Source organism: Schistocerca gregaria, chromosome 3 (genome assembly GCF_023897955.1).
Source record: "Schistocerca gregaria isolate iqSchGreg1 chromosome 3, iqSchGreg1.2, whole genome shotgun sequence".
Classification (NCBI taxonomy): domain Eukaryota; kingdom Metazoa; phylum Arthropoda; class Insecta; order Orthoptera; family Acrididae; genus Schistocerca; species Schistocerca gregaria.
Window position 1 is genome coordinate 272,746,764 of NC_064922.1, and position 26,949 is coordinate 272,773,712.

The 26,949-nt window shown below is 39.4% G+C and overlaps 2 protein-coding genes across 2 annotated transcripts in view; both read right to left on the reverse strand.

Moving 5' to 3' along the window:
* The window catches only part of LOC126354662 (FAD synthase-like), an 81,211-nt gene extending 79,697 nt beyond the window's left edge, over positions 1-1,514 (reverse strand). The window contains exon 1 of the mRNA XM_050004442.1: positions 102-1,514. Within this exon, the coding sequence (XP_049860399.1) occupies positions 102-980 (879 nt within the window). The 5' untranslated portion in view covers positions 981-1,514. The remainder of the gene's footprint in view (positions 1-101) is intronic.
* Positions 1,515-13,897: 12,383 nt separating this feature from the next.
* Positions 13,898-26,667, reverse strand: LOC126354664 (tRNA (guanine(37)-N1)-methyltransferase-like). Its single transcript, XM_050004448.1, has 3 exons — positions 24,666-26,667; positions 17,099-17,212; positions 13,898-14,185 (listed from the first exon to the last, which is right to left on the reverse strand). Exons 1-2 carry the CDS (start codon positions 26,152-26,154, stop codon positions 17,193-17,195), a joined length of 1,509 nt encoding a protein of 502 aa, XP_049860405.1. The 5' UTR covers positions 26,155-26,667; the 3' UTR covers positions 13,898-14,185; positions 17,099-17,192.
* Positions 26,668-26,949: the final 282 nt, after the last annotated feature.

The window sequence follows — 26,949 nt, forward strand, 5'->3', positions numbered from 1 at the left end:
ACAGGCAGCATAGACTTGTTTGTATTATTTGACTATCTTATATTTGTGGCCCACTTCCATTGTTTTCATAGCTGACTTATTTATTTCAATTTACTACTGACCTTAACTGCCTTCTTCACAACCAGCGACAGTCGATCCACGAGTGATGACTCAACCATCTGATACACGTTAGTTACAGCATTACTTACAGAGCTTGGTAAAAATCTAATAATCGATTCCGGTGCGAAATTCCTCTGAAGAAAAGCTTTGGCTTCTAATACCTCTACATAAACTTTCGACTCCATTGTTATTTTAGTAAAATAGAAGCCACTTTCCGTGCAAGGGTATGAACCAAACAAAACTTTACCATTAAACAACCGAACAGCTTCATTAAGAACTGGAGCAACTTCGACCTCCGACAATTGTAAATAAAGCTGAACGGAGTAAAATCTTGTGCCACGGTTTGCAAATATATGCTTCAATTTCTTGAAGGCGAACTGGAAGTATGCCGGTATACCTGGGAAAATATAAACGTTGAAAACTGAGACAACTGGAAAATTGTCGATGAATCCATCAAGTGCCCCTTCTCCCTCGCTCTTGAGGTAATTAAGCACTCCAGATTCTGGTATCTGTGCCATTCTCAATACAGGATTGACTTCTGGGTCCATTTGGTTGTGGGCGGTTGGATATACTTTCTTCAGTACCTCCACTATTTCAGTATTTAGTACCAACCGCTCTCCAAAGGCCTTTGCAACTCCGCGATACGTAATATCGTCATGAGTTGGTCCTATTCCTCCAGTGGTAAAAATCCACGTATATTTGCTAGCTAGCCTCCTAACTTCTTCAGTAATTTGATCCACATCATCTTGAATTACAGATATACAACACAGTCTTACGCCTAATTTATACAGCTGTCTACTAAGAAAATGTGAATTCGTATCCACTGTTTGACCTTTCAGTATTTCGTCTCCTATAATAATGACCGCTGCTGTGGGCTCCATCACGTTTATACAGTGTCACTAACGAAACAGACTGTAATATTAAACGAGCATGACCATGTGGCACGTGTAATATACAACTCTAAAAGTCATTCGGTTTTATGTATGTGTCCAAATGCAACTACAGTACTACACTTTTCCTGAGCTATACAGAATTTTACTCCTTCTCGCACAGTTCCGAAATTTTTAGTTGTCTGCTAGCTACTTCTAGCAGACGATGTAGCTGGAAATGATGGTTAAGTTCAAAACTCACAACCAGACGAAAATTACGAACTTAAAACCACAACTACATAAATTCTACGCAACTGCAGCTGATTATTCCCGTTTTCCAAGCATCTAACTAGTTGACCATTCGGAATTTTGTACAAAAATGTGTTATCACATATATTTAACACACTGTTTCGCCGCCACTGAACTGTTTACCTAAGATATTAAAACGTGTCGTCAAAGATACTCAAGAAACTAGAGGAAAGAAGACTTGTTACGAATATATAACACGGAAGTAATTTCTACATTACGAGTTAATATGCTGAACTGAAATATCCTTACCAGAACGTAGCCGCTTATCGTTGAAATTTCTTTCCTAGACCAACGGATGGTGGGCCAGCGGTAGATTGAAACTAATGTGATGTACGCAAGCACATTTACTACATTTACGTGTGTTCCAAAAGGCGAAAACCTAATGTCGGAAACCGTTTGCCACTGTAGCGTTTACATGTTAAGGGTCAAAAGTTGATTTGCTTGCCCAATTTAAAAAAAAAAAAAAAAAAAAAAAAAAAAAAAAAAAAAAAAAAAAACGCCTGAAAACAGAGGATCCAGTTTCTGATTCAGTAAACACTATCGTTATCGTTCTTCGCCTAAATATTACAGTAGACAGCTTCATGCTCAGTCTAATATTTCTGCTTCTTCCCTTCACTACACAATAAGTCATTATTAACCGAAAATTCTGAAAAAAGGGCTTAACTTGACTATCCAAGCACGTTTCAAAATCGGTTTCGAAATTCCAGGATCGGATTTCCAGAACCGATTTTGAAGTGTTTACACGAACACCTAGAAGCGGTATTGGGAAATCGGTTTACGAAATCCACTGCACAAATGCAGCACAGACAAGTCGTTGGGCATGGCTCAGCCTTTATCGCATTGAAGTAAGCTGCGGTATTCGTGTAACTACCATACAAGCTTCTTTTTATTGGCTTAAATCGAATCTAATCCATTAGTAACCAAGGACTGCTAAAAGAACTTTCAGCAAATCTCTGGAAACTACCAAGAACAGATAGTTAGGGCCGTTACGCCATGTCTAGCTGTATATTCAAACACAATTGCAGAAATGCACCTTAATCCTGTCAATGTATAAGAAATTCAAAAAAATCACCATGTCTCTAAAAAGTAAGAACTCTGCAGGGGTTGATAAAATTTTTAGTAATTTACAGAAATATTCTTGTGTGTGGATAAGGGACATTCTATGCCATATTTTCAATACTTCCCTGTGGTGTTCTCAGTAGACTTAAGTGTGCCATTGTTAAGCCTCTATACAAAAAGGGCGATAAAATTGAATTAATTAACTACTGACCTATCTCTTTTCTGACAGCTTTCTCTAAAATCCCAGAAATGCTAATACATGTCATAATTACTGATCATCTAATGAAGAATGGAGTTCTCAGGAAGAGCCAGTTTGGTTTTCAAAAGGGCTGTTCAACAAAAGATGCAATCTATGCCCTTGCAAATGAAGTCCTAGAACCCCTTAATGAGAAAATGCTAGCACTTGGTGTCTTCTGTGATTTGTCTAAAGCGTTTGACTGTGTAGATCACCAGATTCTCTTGCAAAAAGCAAAATTAGTAGGAATAAGTGGAGTTGTCTTGAATAGCTCAGGTGGAATATGAGATGTTTCCTCACATTCTGAATGGAGTTCCAGTACATGTGAAGTGCCTCCGGGCTCAATTGTTGGGCCACTATTATTCCTGATTTTTATAAATGATCTACCATCATGTACAAGCCTGCCGTGCAAATTTACATTTTTTGCTGATGATACCACAATTTTTATGAGCAGTACAACAGATAGTAATCTTGAGGAATCCATTGATCACACTCTCTCAGATGTGGTTAATTGGTTCAAGGTAAATGGTCTCTCATTAAATTCCAGTAAGACCAGCTTTACTCAGTTCTGTACAAAAACAAAAAAGAGATAACTGTGATATGTGGTAATCAGCCAATAGAAAGAATGGAAACAACAAAATTTCTAGGAGTGCACATTGACAAGAGAATGAACTGATCTTCACATATTATAGATCTCTGTAAGAGGCTTAGCTCTGCTACAGCTTTATGGGCTGTCACTACACGTGGTGAACCTAACACTGCAAAAGTGGCATGCTACAGATATTTTCACTCACTTATTGAATACGACATTATTCTTTGGGGCAACCAGCCATTAGCAAGGAAAGTATTTATAGATCAGAAGCAAGCTTTAAGAGTTATATATGTGGATTGCGACAAAGGGACTTGTGTAGGCATACCTTTTGAAAACCTAAAATATACACAACTACATGCCAATATATTTTTTTTCATGTTTTTTGTCTGTGAAAATAGAGAAATATTTCATCCAAACACTAATTATCATGAGCATCGCATGCGGAGGAAGAACTACATACACAGCGAGCATAGAAATTTGAGCTGGGCGCAAAAAGATGTCGACTACATTGGAACAAAACTCTTCAATGCTCTCCCTCCTGAACTAAAGACAGAGATTATAACAAGAGTAAGTTTGTTGTTGATATTGATGTTGTTGTTGTTGCTGTTGTGGTCTTCAGTCCTGAGACTGGTTTGAAGCAGCACTCCATGCTACTCTATCCTGTGCAAGCTTCTTCATCTCCCAATACGTACTGCAGCCTACATCCTTCTGAATCTGTTTAGTGTATTCATCTCTTGGTCTCCCTCTACAGTTTTTACCCTCCAGTACTAAATTGGTGATACCTGGATGCCTCATGTCCTACCAACCAATCCCTTCTTCTTGTCAAGTTGTGCCACAAACTCCTCTTCTCCCCAATCCTATTTAATACTTCCTCATTAGTTACATGATCTACCCATCTAATCTCCAGCATTCTTCTGTAGCACTACTTTTCGAAAGCTTCTATTCTCTTCTTGTCCAAACTATTTATCGTCCAAGTTTCACTTCCATATATGGCTACACTCCATACAAATACTTTCAGAAACGACTTCCTGACATTTAAATCTATACTCAATGTTAACAAATTTCCTTTCTTCAGAAACGCTTTCTTTGCCATTGCCAGTCAACATTTTATATCCACTCTACTTCCCATTCTTCTTCTACTGTATTTCTTTCCCCCATTTCTGTCAATTGCTCCCTTACGCTCTCCCTGAAACTCTGTACAACCTCTGGTTCTTTCAGTTTATCCAGGTCCCATCTCCTTAATTTTCCAACTTTTTGCAGTTTCTTCAGTTTTAATCTACAGGTCATAACCAATAGATTGTGGTCAGAGTCCACATCTGCCCCTGGAAATGTTTTACAATTTAAAACCTGGTTCCTAAATCTCTGTCTTACCATTATATAATCTATCTGATATCTTCTAGTATCTCCAGGGTTCTTCCATGTATACAACCTTCTTTCATGATTCTTGAACCAAGTGTTAGCTATGATTAATTTATGCTCTGCACAAAATTCTACCGGGTGGCTTCCTCTTTGATTTCTTAGCCCCAATCCATATTCACCTACTATGTTTCCTTCTCTCCGTTTTCCTACTCTCGAATTCCAATCACCCATGACAATTAAATTTTCGTCTCCCTTCACTATCTGAATAATTTCTTTTATCTCATCATAAATTTCATCAATTTTCGTCATCTGCAGAGCTAGTTGGCATATAAACTTGTACTACTGTTGTAGGCATGGGCTTCGTGTCTATCTTGGCCACAATAATGCGTTCACTATGTTGTTTGTAGTAGCTTACCCGAACTTCCATTTTTTTATTCATTATGAAACCTACTCCTGCATTACCCCTATTTGATTTTGTATTTATAACCCTCTATTCACCTGACCAGACGTCTTCTTCCTCCTGCCACCGAACTTCGCTAACTGCCACTATATCTAACTTTAACCTATCCATTTCCCTTTTTAAATTTTCTAATCTACCTGCCCGATTAAGGGATCTGACATTCCATGCTCTGATCCGTAGAACGCCAGTTTTCTTTTTCCTGATAACGACATCCTCCTGAGTAGTCCCCGCCCAGAGATCCGAATGGGGGACTATTTTACCTCCGGAATATTTTACACAAGAGGATGCCATCATCATTTATCCATACAGTACAGCTGCATGCCCTCAGGAAAAATTACGGCCATAGTTTCCCATTGCTTTCAGCCGTTCGCAGTACCAGCACAGCAAGGCCATTTTGGTTAATGTTACAAGGCCAGATCAGTCAATCATCCAGACTGTTGCCCCTGCAACTACTGAAAAGGCTGCTGCCCCTCTTCAGGAACCATATGTTTGTCTGACCTCTCAACAGATACCCCTCCGTTCATGTTGCACCTATCTGTGTCACTGAGGCACGCAAGCCTCCCAACCAACAGCAAGATCTATGGTTAATGAGGGGCTGGGGGGGGGGGGAGAATAAGTTTAAGAAATCATTAAAATATTTTTGCTAGAAAAAGATTTTTACTGTCTAGATGAATTTTTAAATAAATAAATTGTAAAATTTTAATATTATATAACGCAAGTTGACACAATGCCACTAAGAACGTTATTTAAATTGAGCTCTGTATCCGTTTGTGCTCTGTATCTGTTTTTCCGTAGCGCTTTAATGATTCAAAGGAAATATGTATCGTCTTTTTTCTGTTTTGCTGCTCAAAGAATTTACAGTATAAATTTTTATGTAATTATTTACTCAAATTTCTGTATATGCTATAGGATTATCATATTGTATTTGTAAAAAACTGACTCATTCCACATTTTTGTGAACCCAACACAGTTGGACCTATGGAATCAATGAAATAAATCAATCATATCAATCAATCCACTCATGATGGAAATGTATTGAACCTTATGCCAACAAATAGACCTGACCTCTTTAAGGATACCCACATCGAAACTGTGACAATGATTACCAAAGTACAACTAAAACAAGGAGAAAGATATACTATGAGTACTGTGGGACTTAACATCTGAGGTCATTAGTCTCCCAGAACTTAGAACTACTTAAACCTAAATAACCCAAGGACATCACACACATCCAGGCCAGAGGCAGGACTCGAACCTGCAACCATAGCGGTCACGCGGTTCCAGACTGAAGCGCCTAGAACTGCTCGGTCATACTGGCCGGCTAAAGATATATATGTTCAGTAAACTAGATAAAAAGACAGTAGTGTCACTTACTGTCATATCTCAATGAGAAATATTCATCTTTTGGATCTGCAGCTCTTGTCGTTTCTTGCCGCATTTGCAGTAAAAATAATAGGATATGGGTTGTGCCTTTTTGCAAACATACTTTTTTTTTCTTTTTACCCAATCATGCTTCAGTACCTCTGTGCCATCATCAGTGCATTTTTATTTATTGAAAACATTACAAAGTGAAAATGTTTTAGGTTATAACAGATTTAACAATGTGAGGCCTAAAGAAAGTTTTTGTTTGTTTTGCTTCTTACCATGATTTTACATTATATGGTTTTACAGGACCAACTGTATGGTGTCCTGTACTGACAGCTTGTCATCTGCAAATCAAATGATGTAGATGTAGATTTCATCAGCGAGTTAACACATCTCTTGATCTAAAAAAAAAGTAATTTTGGAGTGTCAAAATGTTTTGCATATAACATTCTTACTACTCACATTTAATTTACATTTACATCCTTTGGTTTGCACATGTCAAGCTGTCAGTGCAGGACACCATACACAGTTGGTCCGACAAAACAACACAATGTAAAATCACAGTAAGAAGTAAAGCAAACAAAAACTTACTTCCTTCAGGCCTCACTTTGTTAATTCAGTTGTAATGTAAAATGGTTCACTTTTTATAGTTCTCAATAAACAAAAACCCACTGATGACGCCACAGAGGTGCTTAAACATGTCTAGTTAAAAAGAAAAAAATAGTGTGTTTGCAAAAAGGTGGAATCCATATCCTAGAACTCAATGAGGAACTTGCACCTTTCAGTAGAGAGCGGGAGTGTGTAGAGGAACTATGGCTTAAGTTTAAAAGAATAGTTGACCATGCACTGAATCAATATGTGCCCAGCAGAACAGTTCATAATGGCAGGGAACCTCCATGGTATACATTCACTGTAAAGAAACTTCTAAAGAAACCTAGATAATGGCATAACAGACGTAAAATAAAGTGTTGGTCTATAGATAGAGAGATGCTGAATGAAACATGTTTGGCTGTCAAGAGAGCAATGGGTGATGCCTTCAATGACTACCATAGCAGAATATTGTCAAAGAATATTTCACAAATCTAAAGAAATTCTGGTTTTATGTAACAGCTGTTTGTGGCACCGAAGTTAAGAGTCAGCCTGTAGCGAATGATATAGGAACTGAAACTGTACCCAAACTGGGTACATTAACCAGTTGTTGGAATGTGTGTGGTAAACTGTTAAGGTGGGGGGAAAATTAAGAATGTTTTTGTCTATTATTATACATGTTTCACTTGTTTATGTTGCATATTGTTTAAATTGTTTCTACTTTATGATCATCAGTTTATACTGTTTTGTGGCAAAATAAATGCAACCTTACAACATTTTCGTTTGTTGCTTTGATTTTGGACATCAGTGTATAACTATGACTAAGTTGCCTGTGTTCCATTGGCAAAAGTAGCCTCTTGTATTTAGCTCATCAACCAGTTCACTAATCACTAGCTTCCACTGTACTGAGGACAAAAATCCCTCCTTGTGGGCACCCATTGGTGGTGTTTATCATTCATCATGTTGGCTTGTACCTTCGTCAACATGATTTTCATCCAAATAAATTTCGTGGTCTCAATGCCACGCTCTTCAGGAGCTCTAACCACTGAGTCTAAGATAACATCGGTACAAGCCCCCTTCGCTACCCAGGAAGCTGCTGAGAACAATTTCCTGAAAGTGTACTGCTTTTTCCAACTTCCCAACAAGTTGGTGGTATTCTGTTTCACATGATTTACCTAACTGATATGTGTATTGATTTACCTGAGTAGCCTCTATACTACACTCCTGGAAATGGAAAAAAGAACACATTGACACCGGTGTGTCAGACCCACCATACTTGCTCCGGACACTGCGAGAGGGCTGTACAAGCAATGATCACACGCACGGCACAGCGGGCACACCAGGAACTGTGGTGTTGGCCGTCGAATGACGCTAGCTGCGCAGCATTTGTGCACCCCCGCCGTCAGTGTCAGCCAGTTTGCCGTGGCATACGGAGCTCCATCGCAGTCTTTAACACTGGTAGCATGCCGCGACAGCGTGGACGAGAACTGTATGTGCAGTTGACGGACTTTGAGCGAGGGCGTATAGTGGGCATGCGGGAGGCCGGGTGGACGTACCGCCAAATTGCTCAACACGTGGGGCGTGAGGTCTCCACAGTACATCAATGTTGTCGCACGTGGTCGGCGGAAGGTGCACATGCCCGTTGACCTGGGACCGGACCGCAGCGACGCACGGATGCACGCCAAGACCTTAGGATCCTACGCAGTGCCGTAGGGGAACGCAACGCCACTTCCCAGCAAATTAGGGACACTGTTGCTCCTGGGGTATCGGCGAGGACCATTCGCAACTGTCTCCATCAAGCTGGGCTACGTTCCCGCACACCGTTAGGCCGTCTTCCGCTCACGCCCCAACATCGTGCAGCCCGCCTCCAGTGGTGTCGCGACAGGTGTGAATGGAGGGACGAATGGAGACGTGTCGTCTTCAGCGATGAGAGTCGCTTCTGCCTTGGTGCCAATGATGGTCATATGCGTGTTTGGCGCCGTGCAGGTGAGCGCCACAATCAGTACTGCATACAACCGAGGCACACAGGGCCAACACCCGGCATCATGGTGTGGGGAGCGATCTCCTACACTGGCCGTACACCTCTGGTGATCGTCGAGGGGACACTGAATAGTGCACGGTACATCCAAACCGTCATCGAACCCATCGTTCTAACATTCCTAGACCGGCAAGGGAACTTGCTGTTCTAACAGGACAATGCACGTCCGCATGTATCCTGTGCCACCCAACGTGCTCTAGAAGGCGTAAGTCAACTACCCTGGCCAGCAAGATCTCCGGATCTGTCCCCCATTGAGCATGTTTGGGACTAGATGAAGCATCGTCTCGCGCGGTCTGCACGTCCAGCACGAACACTGGTCCAACTGAGGCGCCAGGTGGAAATGGCATGGCAAGCCATTCCACAGGACTACATCCAGCATCTCTACGATCGTCTCCTTGGGAGAATAGCAGCCTGCATTGCTGCGAAAGGTGGATATACACTGTACTAGTGCTGACATTGTGCATGCTCTGTTGCCTGTGTCTATGTGCCTGTGGTTCTGTCAGTGTGATCATGTGATGTATCTGACCCCAGGAATGTGTCAATAAAGTTTCCCCTTCCTGGGACAATGAATTCACGGTGTTCTTATTTCAATTTCCAGGAATGTATGTTTGCATTAACCAGTTTTTCTAATGCGCCTCAAAGAAAGCACGACAAACAGATTAAACTCGTACCTTTGGCCTTTGTATGATCAATTCTCCCTGGCTTTGGAATCAAAACAACCCTCACTTTCCTCCAAGCATTAGGAACGATTCCTGCTGCTTTTTGCAGTAGATTGGTTCAAATGGCTCTGAGCACTATGGGACTTAACAGCGGAGATCATCAGTACCCCTGAACTTAGAACTACTTAAACCTAACTAACCTAAGGACATCATACACATCCATGCCCGAGGCAGGATCCGAACCTGCGACCGTAGGGGTCGTGCGGTTCCAGACTGCAGCGCCTAGAACCGCTCGGCCACTCCGGCCAGCTGTTGCAGTAGAGCTACAAAGATTCCATCAGGGCCTGGCGACTTGAAAAGTTGAAAGATTTCCCCATAGCCTACTGGATTTTTTTGAAATCAATACATTCTTTCGCACATTCCAAGTTCTCTCTTTGATTACCTGTAGATCAGTGCTCCTCATGGACTGTATCTTGGTCTATCTTGTCTTACAGGCAGCAATGAGGGAAGTAAGTCTTGAGGACCATATCCAGCGTCTCATTCACTGTCCTTGCATACTTACAATTCTTCTTGCTTTTGAGTACTTCCTGGTTTAGTTGGTATTCTGGTGAGTATTTTGTGAAGTCTGGTAGAAGTAGCAGTACATTCCACTTCTTTGCAGAATACCTTCCAAGATGATAGTTTTGCTTGCTTAATCACAAAGCTGTACTTGGCAAGGGATGCTCGATATTTTGCCCATTGTCCTTTCCTTCTTGCAAGGTTCAACAGTCTTCTTACCTGTCTCCTTTGGAGTTCCAGGTTATTGTTCCATCAACGTACATTCCTGCTTGTGCCTTTCTTCACAATTTTGCAGTTTCCTAAATACGAGGTCATAATGGCAGATGTCACTGCATCTAATGTTTCCTCGAAATCGACTTAATTCATTACCAAAGTTGTAACTTCAGATAAGCATGAGCTGAGGTCTTTCCTATATGAGTCCCAGTCTGTTTTCCTATGATTCCTCTACGCCGGTCTGCTTAATGCTCATTTCAACCTCAAACATAATATACATTTGGTCAGAAACATAATATACATGTGGTCAGATAACGATGACTCCAACGCCACATACCATTTTTTTGACACTGCTGCCCATCAGATAGTTCTGTCAGTTATTTCTTCCCTTCTTATGTTCCTGAAGTAGGTTCCTTACATCTAATCAGGATCTCCAGGTTGCTTTTGAGTAAAAATTCAAGAAGGTATTCATTTCTGCCTCCCCACAACAAGTTGTGGTCATTGGCATCACAACCAAGCAACAGTTGTACATTCTACTGTGAGCAGGTGTCTATCAGTCTCTTCACTTCTGGGGAAGAAGGGGTACTGTTCTCGTTAGGAAGGTAAGGTCCCTGGAACAAAAACCTGAAGTTGGCATGAATGAAGTTCCCTCTGTTTATATAAATGCATGGTATGGAGTTCCTTAGATTTCTAGTGTAAATCAACTTACCTTGAGTTACTCCAAATACTCTGCTTATATAGATACGGTTCCTGGATCAGAACCATGTCCACCTCCTGCCTTCCCAGGAGATAACTCAGGGTGGCTGTTACCCCTTTACTGTGTTGCAGGTTTGTCTGCAACAGTTGCTCTCCTGGTCGCTTCTGATGTCTTTGATTACCATGACAGCAAACTGTGAGAACTCTAAGTATAATCTCAAGTTCTGTTGCCACACTGCCCTCAGGTATTTTTTTATATAGAGTTCCACCACAAGGATTTGACCATCCGGTACAAACTTATCCTCCAATCCTCTGTCGGGACCTTCTGGCTCTGGGCTCTTATTTTGTTTAACAGAGTCTTTGCAGAAGACTCCTTAAGACGTTTTGGTACCCAAATTGATACCTTAGCAGGCTTGAAGAGCTCTGCCATTGTCTAGAACAGCACCTTCACCTCCTCCCACAGAGATATCTTTGGGCACCATTTTCTTAAGCCAATCCACTGCTCCCACCCCCTCTAGACAAAGATACGAGCACCTCTGTCCAGACACACTCCTGAATTTGGATTCTGGGCTTGCATCATCCCCCCAGTCTTCCCCAAGACAACCATCTGAACAAGCTCCATCTGCTGCAAGATGATGCTGAGCAGTGGATACCCCTGTTGAATAACATCACCCTGAGACACAACACAGCAGTGGTATACATCTGTTTCCCTATTTCCTGCCACAGATTTTTCTGGATGTGATTATCCTAAGAAGTAAAAGTTTTTAACTCCTCCCTCATCCTCTTGTTTTCTGTGTAAGAGGTGGAACATTCCAGCCAAGCTCATGAAACTGTGTTCATGAATTAATGCACTGATGGCAGTTGAAGGCATTAGTCTGAAATGGAATATATCTTCTCCAAATTTCAGTCTTCAGTTTTCTTCTCCATCCTGAATTAGCTGGTCCGAATGTAAATATTCTCATTCCTTGTACGCTCTAGTCAACAGCCACACAGGGATCACTTGTAGTGGCATTACATTCGGGAAACGTTCAGTGCACCATGTTGTTCTACCCACAGCACTGCATGCTACTGAAATTTTGAAAGCTGGCCAACTTCTTGTTTGTGTATGTGTTGATGAAATCTATGATGCAATACAATGAGAGACAACAAGAGCAATGCTCCATAACAACACAACAGATAGTAGCTTTGTTAGAATATCATAATATTGGATACATAACCTTATCCATTTACTGGATAGATTTATACATGCTAGATATTGACCAACTGCTATTTTATGGCAACAAACAATGGTGGATTTCTGATCTATGATTATCTGGAAAATATTGCTCAAATTACCATTTTTTGCTTTGCTATGAATTTTATGTCAGGCAATGATGGCCTCACAAACTATGCAGTTAATATTCTAAATACGATAAAATACTGTGTCACAGACAGACACTGGTCATCATCCTCTTAGTTGTACTTAAACTGCATGGTAGGCCATATGAATCACCTCTCTGGTGGTCAAACTTATACTGAGAGGATGTAAAATGACTGGATTTACCTGAGGAAACTACCCATTATGACAACACAATTTTAATTACAATTGGAAATTATAACAATTATTGATCTTGGCTATCACGGCACCCCTGGTAACATGCTGTTTATGACTGCTGCAACTGCACCCAATAAACCAACGGCTTTTCTGTTACATGTGCTGCTTTTGGCAGCTAATGACATTTGTCTCAACGCAGTGCTGACTAGCGCAAGAGAATGCACAAAGTCTGCGTACATTAGCCATTATCAAAGGATTGCCCTGTGCTTTTGTGGCTGATTAACCCAACCACTTACTAGATATGTGTGGGTGATTGTATACATCTGCATCTCCACCTGTTATATGACCAGAGGCACAAAGTCACTAGTGGTCATACCCTTAGGAGACGGACACCCAGTTCTGTAATGTACTTCATCAGCTAATCATCTTTCCATGCTAATATTTGTTATGATAATGCCTGGTCTTTAGGTGAATGGCCATTTGTACTAATCTCTCCACATGGAGCAATGGTTACTGTGATACTCTTGAGATTGCAAGAGAGTGGTGACAGCTAAGTAAGCATAGTAACTGCATCCAGCTCATCTGTAATTGGTGGCAATTAGTTACACTTTTCTCCAGGGTTAATTCATGCGTTGGTTGACATATTGTGTTCCAATAAAAATGTAACTGTTTTACTGTACTTCAGCAACATACTTTAACTAAATTTAAAATTATTCTAATTGGAAGCTATTCTATTAATTAGATTCATGAAATAAAACTAAAAAAATGCTTCATTCACTCTGACAACAAAACAAAGTTTTCGACTGCCACTGTGGCATCTCATGAATAACCTTAGTTTGGGCTGAATTTACCTACATACCCGCAACCACAATAGAAATATCTTAAGAAATACATGAGAAATTAAAAGCTGATTAGTCTTAGGAGAGGCATCCACTGCATATCCAACATGCTTGTTACAAATTAATATATAAGAAAAAGAGAGGGGGTGGGGAGAGGGGCGGGGGAGAGCTAAGGGGTGGAAGAGGGGTACATCCCGGGAGGAAGGGGGATGGGAGCCTGAAGAGGGCTATCGGGAGGAGCTGAAGAGGGCTACATGGGCATGGGGAGGAAGAAAGCTATGGGAAAGCAGTAAGGGGCAACAAGGGAGACCAATGTTGCATAGCTTTATGATACATATTAATCCTAGTTATTGACAGAGACATCAAAAGTACATATAAAATATAGTAGTGATAAGGAGAATTAAAAAGTAAATAAAAACAATGGCTCACTCTAAAATAGAAATTTGTATTTATCAGCATGATCAACAACAGTCATAAAAAATTTATTCACCAGACACAAAAGATAACACACAAAATATTCACAGCTTCATTGCACAAACTTTTTCTGTTGCTTCTGTAGTTTCCACTGGTGTCTTCTGTAGACTGACAGAAGGCAGAGGCCTTTTCTCCTCTGTCTTCTGAGCTGCAGTTTTTGAGGGCTGTGTCAGCTGTGTATGTAGTTCTACCAGCTGATTATCAATGTCTTTTATCATTTTGCGATTTATTTCACTTATCTGAAACAAAAAGTCAAGCATAAAACAACATTCAGAAACAATGGCTCCTAAATGAATATACACTGACGAGCGAAGATGTTACTGCCAAGTGTTAATAGTGTGTTGGTCCACCTCTGGAATGGAATACAACAGGGATTATGCGTGACATGGATTTGACAACACTTTGGTAGATTTCCAGGCTTACATGGCACTAGATGTCTATGTACAGGCTACACTATTCTTGTACATTACAGGTGCAGAGGTGGCACCTGATAGTGTCCCAGATATATTTCATCAGGTTCTGATCAGGCAAATTTTATGGCAAAGCAATCAACACAAACATGCCTATGCGACATTATACCTCCCCACAACATAACATCTGGACCATCATCAAATCAACCATTTCTGTGTGTATTACATGTTTCAGTAAATGGACTAGACTGGCCTCGAATTCATCCGAGCTGACTGTGTTGTGTGTCCCTTCCTCACCCTTTCATTCAGAATCTATTTATGATCTTGTTATACTGTAATAACTGCAGCCAGCAACTCCATGCACAATTAAATCTTAAAATATGCATGTATTCATGCACTATCAAATGACTAAAACCAGTTTTTTCTTAATTCTACACCAACTTGGGGAACTTGGGGTAGCTCTGCATGTTGGGCTACTGAGCTAGCAATCCCCAGATTTTTGAGGCGAGGTAGTGTGAATCCATCCACCGGCAACCAGGAAAATGGTTTTCTATGGTTTCTCATTTTCAGTTTAGCAAATTATGGGGTTGGTCCCTTACAACAGGCCACAATCAATTCTTTCTGAATGCGTTTCTTTCATGAAAGAATCCAACTCCCTTAAAGATACAGTCCCTTTACATGAATGAAAAAGCTGCATTGAAGGAACCGAGCATACTGCCAGCACTACAAGCCATATGAAAAATAAATAATAATCAAAATTCTTCTCTTTTAGGTTCACGCCTTTGTCTTCTGCAGCATTTTTTAATGGAGAAAACGATATTTCTTACATTGCAGGAAGTGAGAGATGCATACATAAATGAGGAAATCTGGGAAAGTGTAAGGTTGAATAGTTCCAGATCATCTGCATTTCCACCACCAAAACTTATTCTAGGTTCTCTGACAGACAGAGATCCCTTTCTTCCAGAAGCCATGTCAGTAGCAATCACCGTGTTCCAAAGAATTAGTGCTTGTTCATTCCTGGTCTCTTCCTCAGCTCAAATTCAGACTGAAAGAACAAGAGTGTAAAAATATCTGGTTGGTGAAGGGAGATTGGAGCATGACTGTTTCTTAGTGGTTTGCCAAAATACAGCACTCTTAAGTAACGAGTTTATATCTCCGCTTGGTGAAAATGCCAAGGTCATTGTTGAACAAAATGGTTTATCGTTCTTTATGGAAATTTTGAGAATAAACGAGTCTTTTTCAGGTTTTCTTACAAATCGGACCCCAGCTTTGACAAAATACTGGCTATGTCAGTAGATAGGAGTAGCCGTGTGACACAGGGTGTTGTCATGATGCAGCATCACTTATCTGCAATGTCCAGTTTCACTTGATTTACCCTTTTCCTTAGCCTTTCAGGGATGTATTTTAAAAACTCTTGGTTGACAGTTTGTCCTGGAGGAACAAATTCTTTATGCACAATACCCCTACAGTCAGAAAAGCAAATCAGCATTGTTCTTATTTTTAATTTGATCATTTGAGCTGTTTTTGGTCGAGATGGCTCAGTGCACCACTCCTCACCTTGCTGCGTTGTATCACGATCGTACTCTAAAACTGAGGCTTCATTACTAGTGATCACATGACTGAACCACTCATGGTCCTTGGCAATCCTTCACTCATGGCCCTTGGCAATCCTCCCAAGAGGATCAATGGTCACATTTCCTCCAAAGTCATTTTGCTCAGTCATATGCTTTCTGGGCACAATTTTGACACAAACCCCTCTCACATGTGCAAATCTTTGGTCAAAATTTGATGTACAATGGAAGTGTTTAAGTTTAACAGGTCACCCATCATCCTTATTGTTAAACATCATTCTGATCACACAACAACACCCACATGTTCAATGTTATTGTCGGTTTTTGGAGTTGAAGGTCTCCCTGGCTGAAGGTTCATCTTCAACATGTCCTCAGCCTTCCAAAAATGATTTGTGGCAGAAAAAAATTGAGGTATTAATAAGGAATGTTCCCACAGGCCTGTTTAAATTTCTCGAAGGTTATCTGCACAGATTCCCCATGTTTAACATGAAACTTGATTGCATAAATTTGCTATAAATTTAGCTGTTCCATTTTCTTACCACACAGCTTCACTGACAGCACTCTCAAAAACCACATGATAGTTGTACGTAGCTGGAACTCAAGACTGAGCATCTGGAAGAGATAAGTACACTGGTATATACAAATGGAACAACACAGTGTTACCTAATAACTTGCAGTGTTGTCAGTCCCATCTCTGGCACACCTTGTATTAATTATTCTACAACAATAATGGATATTCCTCCACTAGACAATATGCAAAATAAGGTAAAGGCAACCATTCACCTATAGTGGACAGATGTATGGAGCATAGAAATACATTACATTTCAAGGTCTCACCGTTTTTCTTGTAAAAGCACAGGCATTCTCACAAACACAAACATGCCCCCCCCCCCCCCACAAAACCACATGGAGACCCACATGCACAGCGTGTGTGTGTGTGTGTGAGAGAGAGAGAGAGAGAGAGAGAGAGAGAGAGAGAGAGAGAGAGAGAGAGAAACTTTTATTACAAAAAGAGCCAAGTGCTTGAAAAGCTAGTGTGAATACTGTTTTCTGTCCCGTTTCTATACACCACACACCAATATCTTATGGAGGAATGGTTGCCTTTGCCTTACTTTAATCATTTTTGAGCAACATGTGTGCATTGTTTCATAATTAGATAAATCAACCCTACCTTTTTCAACTGCGTGTTCACTGGTTTAGCCTTATTTTTCACTTTTAAGCTCTTTGCACCAGCAACCTTAAAGACACTGTTTTTACTCTTTTTGTTATGTTTTTCCTTCCCCATCTAAAACAAAACACATGGAACATTAACTGTCTCATTTAAAGGTCAATATCACAACATGATTTAAAATATAAACAACTTACAATAAAGCAAAATGCCCAACACCAATTACAAAGTAGTTCACACACAAATACTGTTGTAAAACTGTGCAATAAAAAGCATAAATCCAGTTACAGTGAAGGACACAGCTGTCAACTAAAAATTTTGTTGAACTATCAGAAAGAACTGTAGATCATTTGCTCCAGACTTTTGTATCAAAGCACTAAATACAATGTCTGAATGTGAAGTTCAGAATCTACAACCTGGAGAAGTAGTGGCACCAAGGATTTAGCAGAAAACTAACCATCAGACAAATGGCCTTCCTGTTGCGACAAACTTTTTCGAAAATGAACAATCACTGTGCAATACAACTAATGGAGTAAAAACATGCACTATTGCTATGCATGTTTCTGTAATTAGTGAAAAACACGAGAGAGAGAGAGAGAGAGAGAGAGAGAGAGAGAGAGAGAGAGAGAGAGAGAGAGAGAGAGAGGGGGGGGGGGGTTCAGTGACGGCTCTGTTGCCCTGTATAATAATTTTAAGAACTTTTCAGATTTGAGTAATCATTTTACAAATTTTGGAATTTATTTGGGCTGAGTGTAATGTTTTGGTTTTGCCATGGATGATCCTTTTGTGATGGTGTTGGGATAGCAGCAAAGTGATGGCAGGTTTGCAAAGTTCAGAAGATAATCAAATTCTTGCACAATTTGACTTACACAAATTTTGTGATGGTAATTTACAATATAACATTCGAATTTATTGAATAATCATAAGTTTAACAAGCTTAAACAACTCTGCTTCCATCTTTGCTGAAACAAGAGGAAAAAATAGGCCCACTCTTCATCATTTACAGAAGAAAAAGGTCAGTAGCGTTTCAGATGACTCAAGTGAACTTTTAGTAAAGCTCTACGATGCCATTGCTGAACTAGCACACGATGCAGCTGCGACAGCCAGAGCAGTACATTGCTTGCCTTTAAACGACAAATAACACGATGGAAATGCTACATTTCAGCTGAGCAGCATGATGCACTGATAAAGTTTCTGCATCCTTGTCAGCCCTCACACTATTTCCACTGGCCATTGAGAAAACCATTGTAATAGTCAGTTCCTTTTTTGTGATGCTGTCAAACAGGTTGTGGAACCAATAAGACTGCATTCCTAGTGGCACTGACAACAGTCGCCAGAGGTCACCCGATAACGTTTGTCGAAAGGTTGGTCACAGTGTGTCCGATCGCCTTTATCAGTTTTTGGCAGGGTGAAAGAGGTTAGGTTAGAATCTATTCTATGTACAAAGTAGGTTAGATTTGGAACCCTGAAGGTGGGATGGATACCACGGCAACTCTGTGCTTAGAGAAGAGTGCTGCAGTCCAGTCTTTGCAATTAAAAAGATGTCAAATGCATTTAAATAAGCTATATCTGCCTCGAACAGAGTGTGATGATTACTGCACACTTTGTCTTCAATTATTAGAATAACAAACAAGTCTTATGAATATATGAGATGGAGAGAGAAACATTCAGTTCCACACTCAGGATGATTCATGGTGACATTGAAAAGCTAGATTACAAACACTGTTTTGCTATATTTATTTGAAGTTGTGCATAGATATGCCAATTACTCTTTAATGACTGTGATTGAGTGTACATGTGGAAGGTGAACATGAAGTTTAGAGTATTGCAAATTGCTTCATACAACAGAAACACCACACTACTGGCATAAACACATCACTCAGCATTTACTTAAAAATAATTAGTAGACATCTGAAACATACCTACCCCAACCCTAGAGAGAGCCACTGCAACAACTAACTATAAGCATAAGACACACCGCCCTTTATAAATTACACCTAAAATTTCCAATAAGAATTTTGCATAATTGTGATTTCCAAAAAACCTGCAATTTTAGTCCACAGATTGCAAACTATACCCTGATAATTTTATCCTCGGGTTACCACAAACTCACTCACTCTCTCTTTGACTAAATTTAGCAGTTTCTCACGGTCCATATTTTTTAAGTGAGAACATAATTCAATTTGACCAAAGAAAACAAACCAATCTGAATTTTGTTAATTGTCATCCGAAGTCTGTACACTTGGATGATGAGATCGGCTACAGTGTGACCATGCACATCGTGGGATACTGATTTGAAAAGATCGTCTGTCTCCGACCAATGCCTGTCATTGACAGAATCCACAAATATTAGTGTCACTGTAACAACAGCCTACAATAACCACCAGAGGCATGGGATCCTCATTTAGACACCCATTGCAGACGGGAGAATCTGAGTAAAGTATCTCACTGGCTATAGACTTGCCTGGCTGTGATGGTTATGCCATGTTTCAAAACTTCGTACATGATTAAGCCACTATGAATTAATGCAAATTATTTCTCATCCACACAATGACTTAAATTAAGGGTCATCTTTGGAAAATACTTTACTTGAAAAAATTTTCTCTAGCCTGAGTTGCAGCTGTAACCAAATTACTCAACTATGAATCCTACATTTTGTACACTGTATACTTTATTTAGCCACGAATTGAAGTCACAAGTTTCACAGGGAGACTTTTCCTAACTGCAATGTAATCTCTTCTTCTCACCTTCCCCCCCCCCCCCCCCCTCCCCCCCATTTCTTTCTTTCTTTCTTTAAGAAAGGGAATGTTTAGACCAACCTCATTTGAAGGAGCGCAACATCTCAGGTATTGCATAACAAGAGCTAAAACAATGTGGAACTGTGTTTATTAACTGTTAGAATTTGTATACTAAATTTTAACCAAATCCAAGATGCCTAGGTTGTATTCAAAATATGTTGAAGAACTATTATTGACGATGACATGTTTGGGATGCAACTACATCATTTTACGTATTCAGACAGGCCAACACCTTGCCAACAGCCATACCATATTACACATAGGCTACTTTTCTTTGAAAAGTCATTTCTAGTGTATGATTGGATAATTGTTATTTAATTTCAAGATGTAGATACTATTCCTTCCTGCATTTTAGTTTCACGTAGAACTGGTCTATGCTTGATATTTCACTTGTACTTGTACTACATTTCATCAAAATATGCTTGTAAGAATGAAAATGTCAAAGCCGTTTCTGAATTTCTCATATACCAATATAAATTACAGCATGATATATTTTTAAACTCTACCCAATAAAACGCAATGCAAATTACAAACGTCAACTGAATACTATGATTCTGCTCATCTGCTCTGACCCACAACGGAACTATTGTGTTGTATCATTGAGGTGCGATGTGTTTAAAATATATTGTGTTTGCAGACAGCATCTTGGAGTAAGCGGTGGTGCTCCGTAGTGTGGCGTATTTATGTTTTCTAAATTGTGTGTGAGTGATGTTAGTGCAGCATGGGACTTAGTGCTGGGTGTTACTCTATATTTTGGCAGTTGGGTTTTTGTTGCCTTGGCAGCAAGTTATTCTGACGTCATTAGTTATTGGTTACTAACTTGTTTTCAGTTTTGAAACTTAGTTAGTCACGATGTTAATGGTTTGAGAGTCTATTTCTGGTGTTTTGTTCGGTACTATGTATTTATCTCGCAACAAACTTTACTAGTGATTGGTTGATTGCTGCTATGGTTGACAATATGGTGTCAACAATGAAAAGAGTTTATGAAATTGATCAAAGTCCATGCTTCTCAAACCAAGGATGAATGTGTGGTGGTATTTTGAGAGGGGTTTCAGCTATGGTTATTTTGGTGTGTGTGTGTGTGTGTGTGTGTGTGTGTGTGTGTGTGTGTGTGTGTGTGTGTGTGTGTGAGAGAGAGAGAGAGAGAGAGAGAGAGAGAGAGAGAGAGAGAGAGAGAGACTGGGGTAGGTGGCGTCTGGTATCGCTATTTTCATTTCAGCTTTCAGATTTGTTTGTTTTGGGACTGTCTTATTGTTGTATATCCCCTTGAGACCTGATTTCCATTATAATGGACATCGAGTTTCCTATCCTGCTGCCAAAGATTCTGCATTTTTCGTTGTAATACCTGTGGCACATTTGAATGGGCTGTATGCTGCAGCCATCTGGCAGGAGAGACGGTCACTACGATCACTTGGCGCCAAGTAGCACCTTTGTTTACGATGTATTACAATGCCAGGTGAGTTTTCCATCATTACTGCGTATTTTTCAGAACATATCTTATGAAAAAGGACCTATTGTAGACAGTATCTATAAGTGGTGCTTATACGACCTTTCTGTGCAATAAGGTTTGGTAGTACTGTGTATTTTCATAAATTATTGTTGCAAAACAGTAATGTCCACTGTAGTGGATGCTGGAACTTGCAGCCACATTCTGAGCACTATTTCATAGGCATTAGTGGTGATTACCTTCGCTAATTTCCAATACATTTCCTGTTGTTGACTGTTGCTCAATGACATTATCTGATGCACTACTATCATTATTTCCTGTATGGAAAGTAGGCACTATGTTAAAACAATCATTTTCTTAAAGGATACAGATCAAAGCTCAGTTCAGAAGAAATTTTAGAACTTCTTTTGAAGGGAGAAATGTCAGATCTTGAGATTAGTGAGGAGGAGAATGGTGAGTTTGATCTGGCAGATGATGCTGTGCAGCAATGCCATGTTCCTACCCCAAGTGAACAGAGTAGCAGCAGCACTGATAATTCTGATGACGAGAATTCTAATGATGAGAGCTCTTCACAGAATTGCACGATGTTTTGGGAGAAATGCGAAAGGTAAGTGTGAGACCTTCTTGTAAATAATTTTCTATTATTCCTGATATTTTCGATATTTCCTTCATGCTTTGTTTCCAAATTTCAGATCTGAGGGACTCCAGGCTATCTTCTCGCCCATGGAAGTTGCAGAACGTAATGAGAAGCAGATCATGGACTACTTTCAGCAGGGCTTTGACTTGGCCTTTTTTAAGGATACGTCTGAAGTTACCAATATGAGATATTTACAGCAGACTGCCAGGTCTTTAAAGCTGTCTGCCAAGGAATTGCAAGTATTTATTGGAGCAACAATACTAATGTCTTTTTTGAGATACCCTAGAGTTAGGATGTACTGGGGTAAAATAACAAGTTATTAGCATTACTAAAATAATGACTCGAGACCAATACTTCACCATTAGAAGCAATTTGAAGGTAACAGACGATAATGCTGTAACAGAGAAATTTAGAAGGAAAGATAAGTTGTGGAAAAGAAGGCCACTTTTAGAAAATGTAGAGAGAGTATGCCTCAGTTTACTTCGAACTCCTGAAGTGGCAGTGGACGAACAAATGATCCCGTTTACAGGAGCATGTGCAATAAAACAATTTGTCAGAGGAAAACCAAATCCTGAAGGGCTTAAAAAATTGTGTTGACTGCTCCTTCAGGACTAGTCCTTGACTTTGAGATTTATCAGGGTAAAGGAACATTCCCAGAAGCTATTGGTTAAGGAATAGGAGCCTCAGCACTCTTCGGGCTTTGCCAGAGTCTTCCAGAAGGAACACATGTGTTCTTTGATACGTACTTTACCTCTATTACTTTACTGGGATCATTGGCTGAAAAAAACTTGACTGCCACTGGAACAATCATGAAGTCAAGAATACCCAGAGTGTCCATCTGACAGCAGACAAGATTCTTGCAAATCAAGGACGTGGGTCTGTTGACCAGGCAGTGAGAAACGACAAATGCATTTCTATTGTAAAATGGTATGACCAAAAGCCAGTCATAACTGCATCGACGAAGGTTGGGAAGAACCCTATGGTTCGGAGATACATTCAGGTTCCCCGTCTAGCAGTAATCAGCTGCTACAATAAAAATATGGGTGGCATAGGTGTGATTGACAGAATGTTGAGTTTTTAACAGAATCTGCACCAGAACCAAAAAGTGGACCGTAAAAACTATTTTTCACTTCATAGATCTGAGAATTGCAAATAGCTGGATACAGTACAAAAGTGACCAAATTAAGAATGATAAGGCAAAGAAGAATATCCTGCAGTACCTTGATTCCAAAATGAGAATTGCTGAACATTTGTTAAGGGGCCAAGAGGAACAACATTCTGATGAAGATGATTAGGAGTCAACTCCTGAAAGGCGAAGATTATTGCTGCCACAATCAGCTTCACCTTCTGTACCTCATTTGCCAGAAATGACTGGGTTGGAAAATAGCATGAGGTGTAAGAACAATGGCTGCACGAAGAAAACCAAAATAAGGTGCAAAGGTTGTTCAGTTCTCCTCTGCCTAACATAACAGAAAAACTGTTTCTCTGGGTATCACCAGAAATAAAACTGTCAAAATTCGTCATTTATTTTACTTTTTAAATTTATATTAATTATTTTAAATTAATAATCAGTGTATGATTCAAGTAATATCTGCCTAATAAGCCTGTATTTTGTTCAATAAACTATTAATAAAGTATTTTTATTACATTTTCAACTTCCTTTCTAATGTTTACTTATACGTCTCCAAGACCCAGTGTCCATTGTAATGGACACTTTACTTCTTTTCTAATGTTTACTTACACGTCTCCAAGACCCAGTGTCCATTGTAATGCACACTTCAGAAAATCATGAATTTAAAAGAAAAACTTTTGTGAATCTTATTTCACTATCTTCTGTTTAACAGGTACAGAATATCTATTTAAAAAATAAAAAAAAAAATCATGACAATTGTCGCAAGGTCTCAGGAGGATTGTATATTCAGCTCTTCACCATCCTAAACCCCCTACTTTCTGTGGTTGTCCCATTTGTTTCTTTTAATTGCTGCAATGAAATATTTCACATTGTTTATATCTTTGTTCACAGCTGTATTTAGTGATGTTATGGAAGTCATATTGTATATGCTGGAAATATGGGTGTGTTCATCATCATGATGACTTGACTGATCAAAGCAGATGGGAATTGGAATTTTCAGTATGTCCAAATGCAAAAAAGAAAGTCTACCTAAAATGTGAACTTTAATGTAATATGATGAAGATGTGTAAATAGCAGATCAACAGTTCCTATCAATTTTTATACTGTAGGTCCAAAAGTAGTCCCCTACAAATTAAATGGCATAGACCAAGAACACTGGCTGATGATACATTCGACATGACAACATGCTGGAAGTTTGTGGAAATAAAGAGCATGTTTATCAATAGTCAGGCATAATAAAATAAAACTTTGTAGAGACAGGTGCAAAATATTATGTACACAAAAAGGAATGTCAAAATTAAACTAAAAGTACTGCTTTCAGTTGCATACTATTAACTTATGTATGAAAACTGTTGCAATTCCAAAATTCTAACGAAATCTGTAACTGAACATTATCAAACTAGCAAATGTACAGGGAGACAAAATTTAAACCAGTTTTTACATCTTTTATCCCATGAGTGCAAGCGAATGCATGTTCCTGTATTCATGAAGAAAGTTACTGCTCTGACAACTAGTTCCCTAGTCAGATAATAAAATTAGTAATTTGAATGTCTCACCATCAGAGTCTGGTCGTCGTCGTTTCATGGATGGTTCTCCATCTTGACACAAGTCTCTAGACTGATTATTAACTAGAATTTCTTTCGTAAGCTTAAATGTAACACGCATCATATCTTTGTTCACTGCGACATTTCTAATGTTGTAGACTTCTACAAGATTCTGTGAAATTTTATGTCCCAAGTTCTCTTCCACCAAACTGATAGCTGCATTATCTGAAGTGTCACCTTTGCAAAAGCAGTACACATGAACAACTGGTTCAATGAACGTATCAGGCGGCACATTGTCACCCAGTTCAAATAGTCCACTGAACACCTTCAGAAATGTTACTGCCAATGCTGGCAAGTTCATTGTAATGTGCATTGTACTACCATCACATTTTCCATTCTTCCAGCGTTCAAGCATATCTTTCTTAACGTCATTTATTATGAAATCTGTTCCATCCTTATTGAATGTTCTCAAATATTCTGTAACCTTGTTTAGCTGCCCATTACGTACAAGCCACTTGTGCGCCTCAGGATTCAAATCATTTGCCAAAACAAAACATTTACGTTTGCATGCAGGTATTGCGAATGGACCAATTCCTGCGAACACATCGTACAATACGTCACTAGGCTTTAGCTTAGATATTATTCTCTCATGCTCTGTAGACAAGCGAGGATTCCAATAAACAGTGGCGAAGTCAAGCTCAAATGTACAGTGATTCTCTCTCACTTGGGTAATCAGGTTGTTCTCCCCACACAGAATTTCCATTTTGAAGTTCCTGTAGGTGTTGTCAATGATGTCAGTCTTATTAACAACTGTTTTAGCATTCTTAATTTTTTCCAACAATATTTCTCCAATGATAATCTTAAATGGGAAGAGATGTTCCCGTATATTCACATGAATAATGTGGCCAATAATCGAGTATGATGTGAGTGGCTCCAAGTCTGAAGGCAACACAGACTTGAGCAACACCTCTGCTTTCCAATTGTCAAAATTCAACATTATATTCGTATAACAAAGAGAATTTTCGGTAATATTTTGTTTCAACAACTGTACTTTTTCTTCTTCTGGGAAGTCATTAAAAGATGTTATAATCGTAGGATTTAACAGAAATCTCCGCATTACACTTTTCGCATCATCATTAACAGCTTCTGTATTTCCAATAACTTGCAATGGTTTCAAGTTTTCCATTCTTAATAAATATTTATGCAAGGTTTTCCTTAGATCCTGTAATTTCACAGATGTGACATTAAACTCTATACAAGGGACCACAACATTTTTCGAAAAAGCTACTTTGTCCAATTTTGTTAGCCCACGAACAGTAGCTGGTGGGTGGAGAGCTGTCTCTCTGGCTTCACTGTTGTCACTCTGTAAACTATCGACCATTTTAAATTTGTTATGTGAAGTGTAAGATGTAGAGGCAAATTTCTTCAGCTGTTTGGGATGCACTATAGTGTCAAAACAGACACTCAGGAAACATTTTTGGTACAAGTGAATACTTCTCATCGGGTTACTTAAACAAGAACAGAAGTTTAATGTACAACGAACACAGCGAGAAACATATTCCCAACAAAACAAACACTTTTGAGAACAAAATACCTTATTCCGCAAAAGCTCAATAATTATGTCTGCACAGTTCCCAATACACACGCAATCGACTTTCACATAACCTCAAATTCCTACAATTACATACGCTACTATTCACAACCACATGTATTTTTGTGTACAATTTCAAAGATCTCGGCGTATTTTCGCGGTACTATCTGTTCGTGCAGCTAGATCACCGCAATCCAATAAGGTGACGCCAAAGCTAGTTGCATACTACAGTGGCACCGGTGGGCTACTGTTCAAACAGAACTCTCCATTTCGTATGGTGTTATTACCTAGTTTTGACTGTGGTGTCAGTCGGTATTAACGTTAATGTATAGGTTTAGACATTAGAGTTGAGGCAAAAGCTAAATACAAAAGCTAAATAAAAGGAAAACACAACACGGGATCTGAAAATGGTTTTCGCGCATAAATAAAAGAGGGATAACAAACACACTTATAAAAGAAATAACATTCTAAGACGAAAATACACACATAAACTACTTCCAAATGACTAAAACAAATCCTGATACTGTGTCGTAATGGAGCTAAATTCAAAAATCGGATGCAATCCCAGCTCTAGCAAAATTCTCCCCATGTTTCAGGAATTTGACCGTCATTGCAAACCACAGTTGTCTTGCAAATGCCATCTTCGGACGCAATCTTCTTTCAAAGATTTAGAAATATATTGCATTGATTAATGTCTGCATTTTT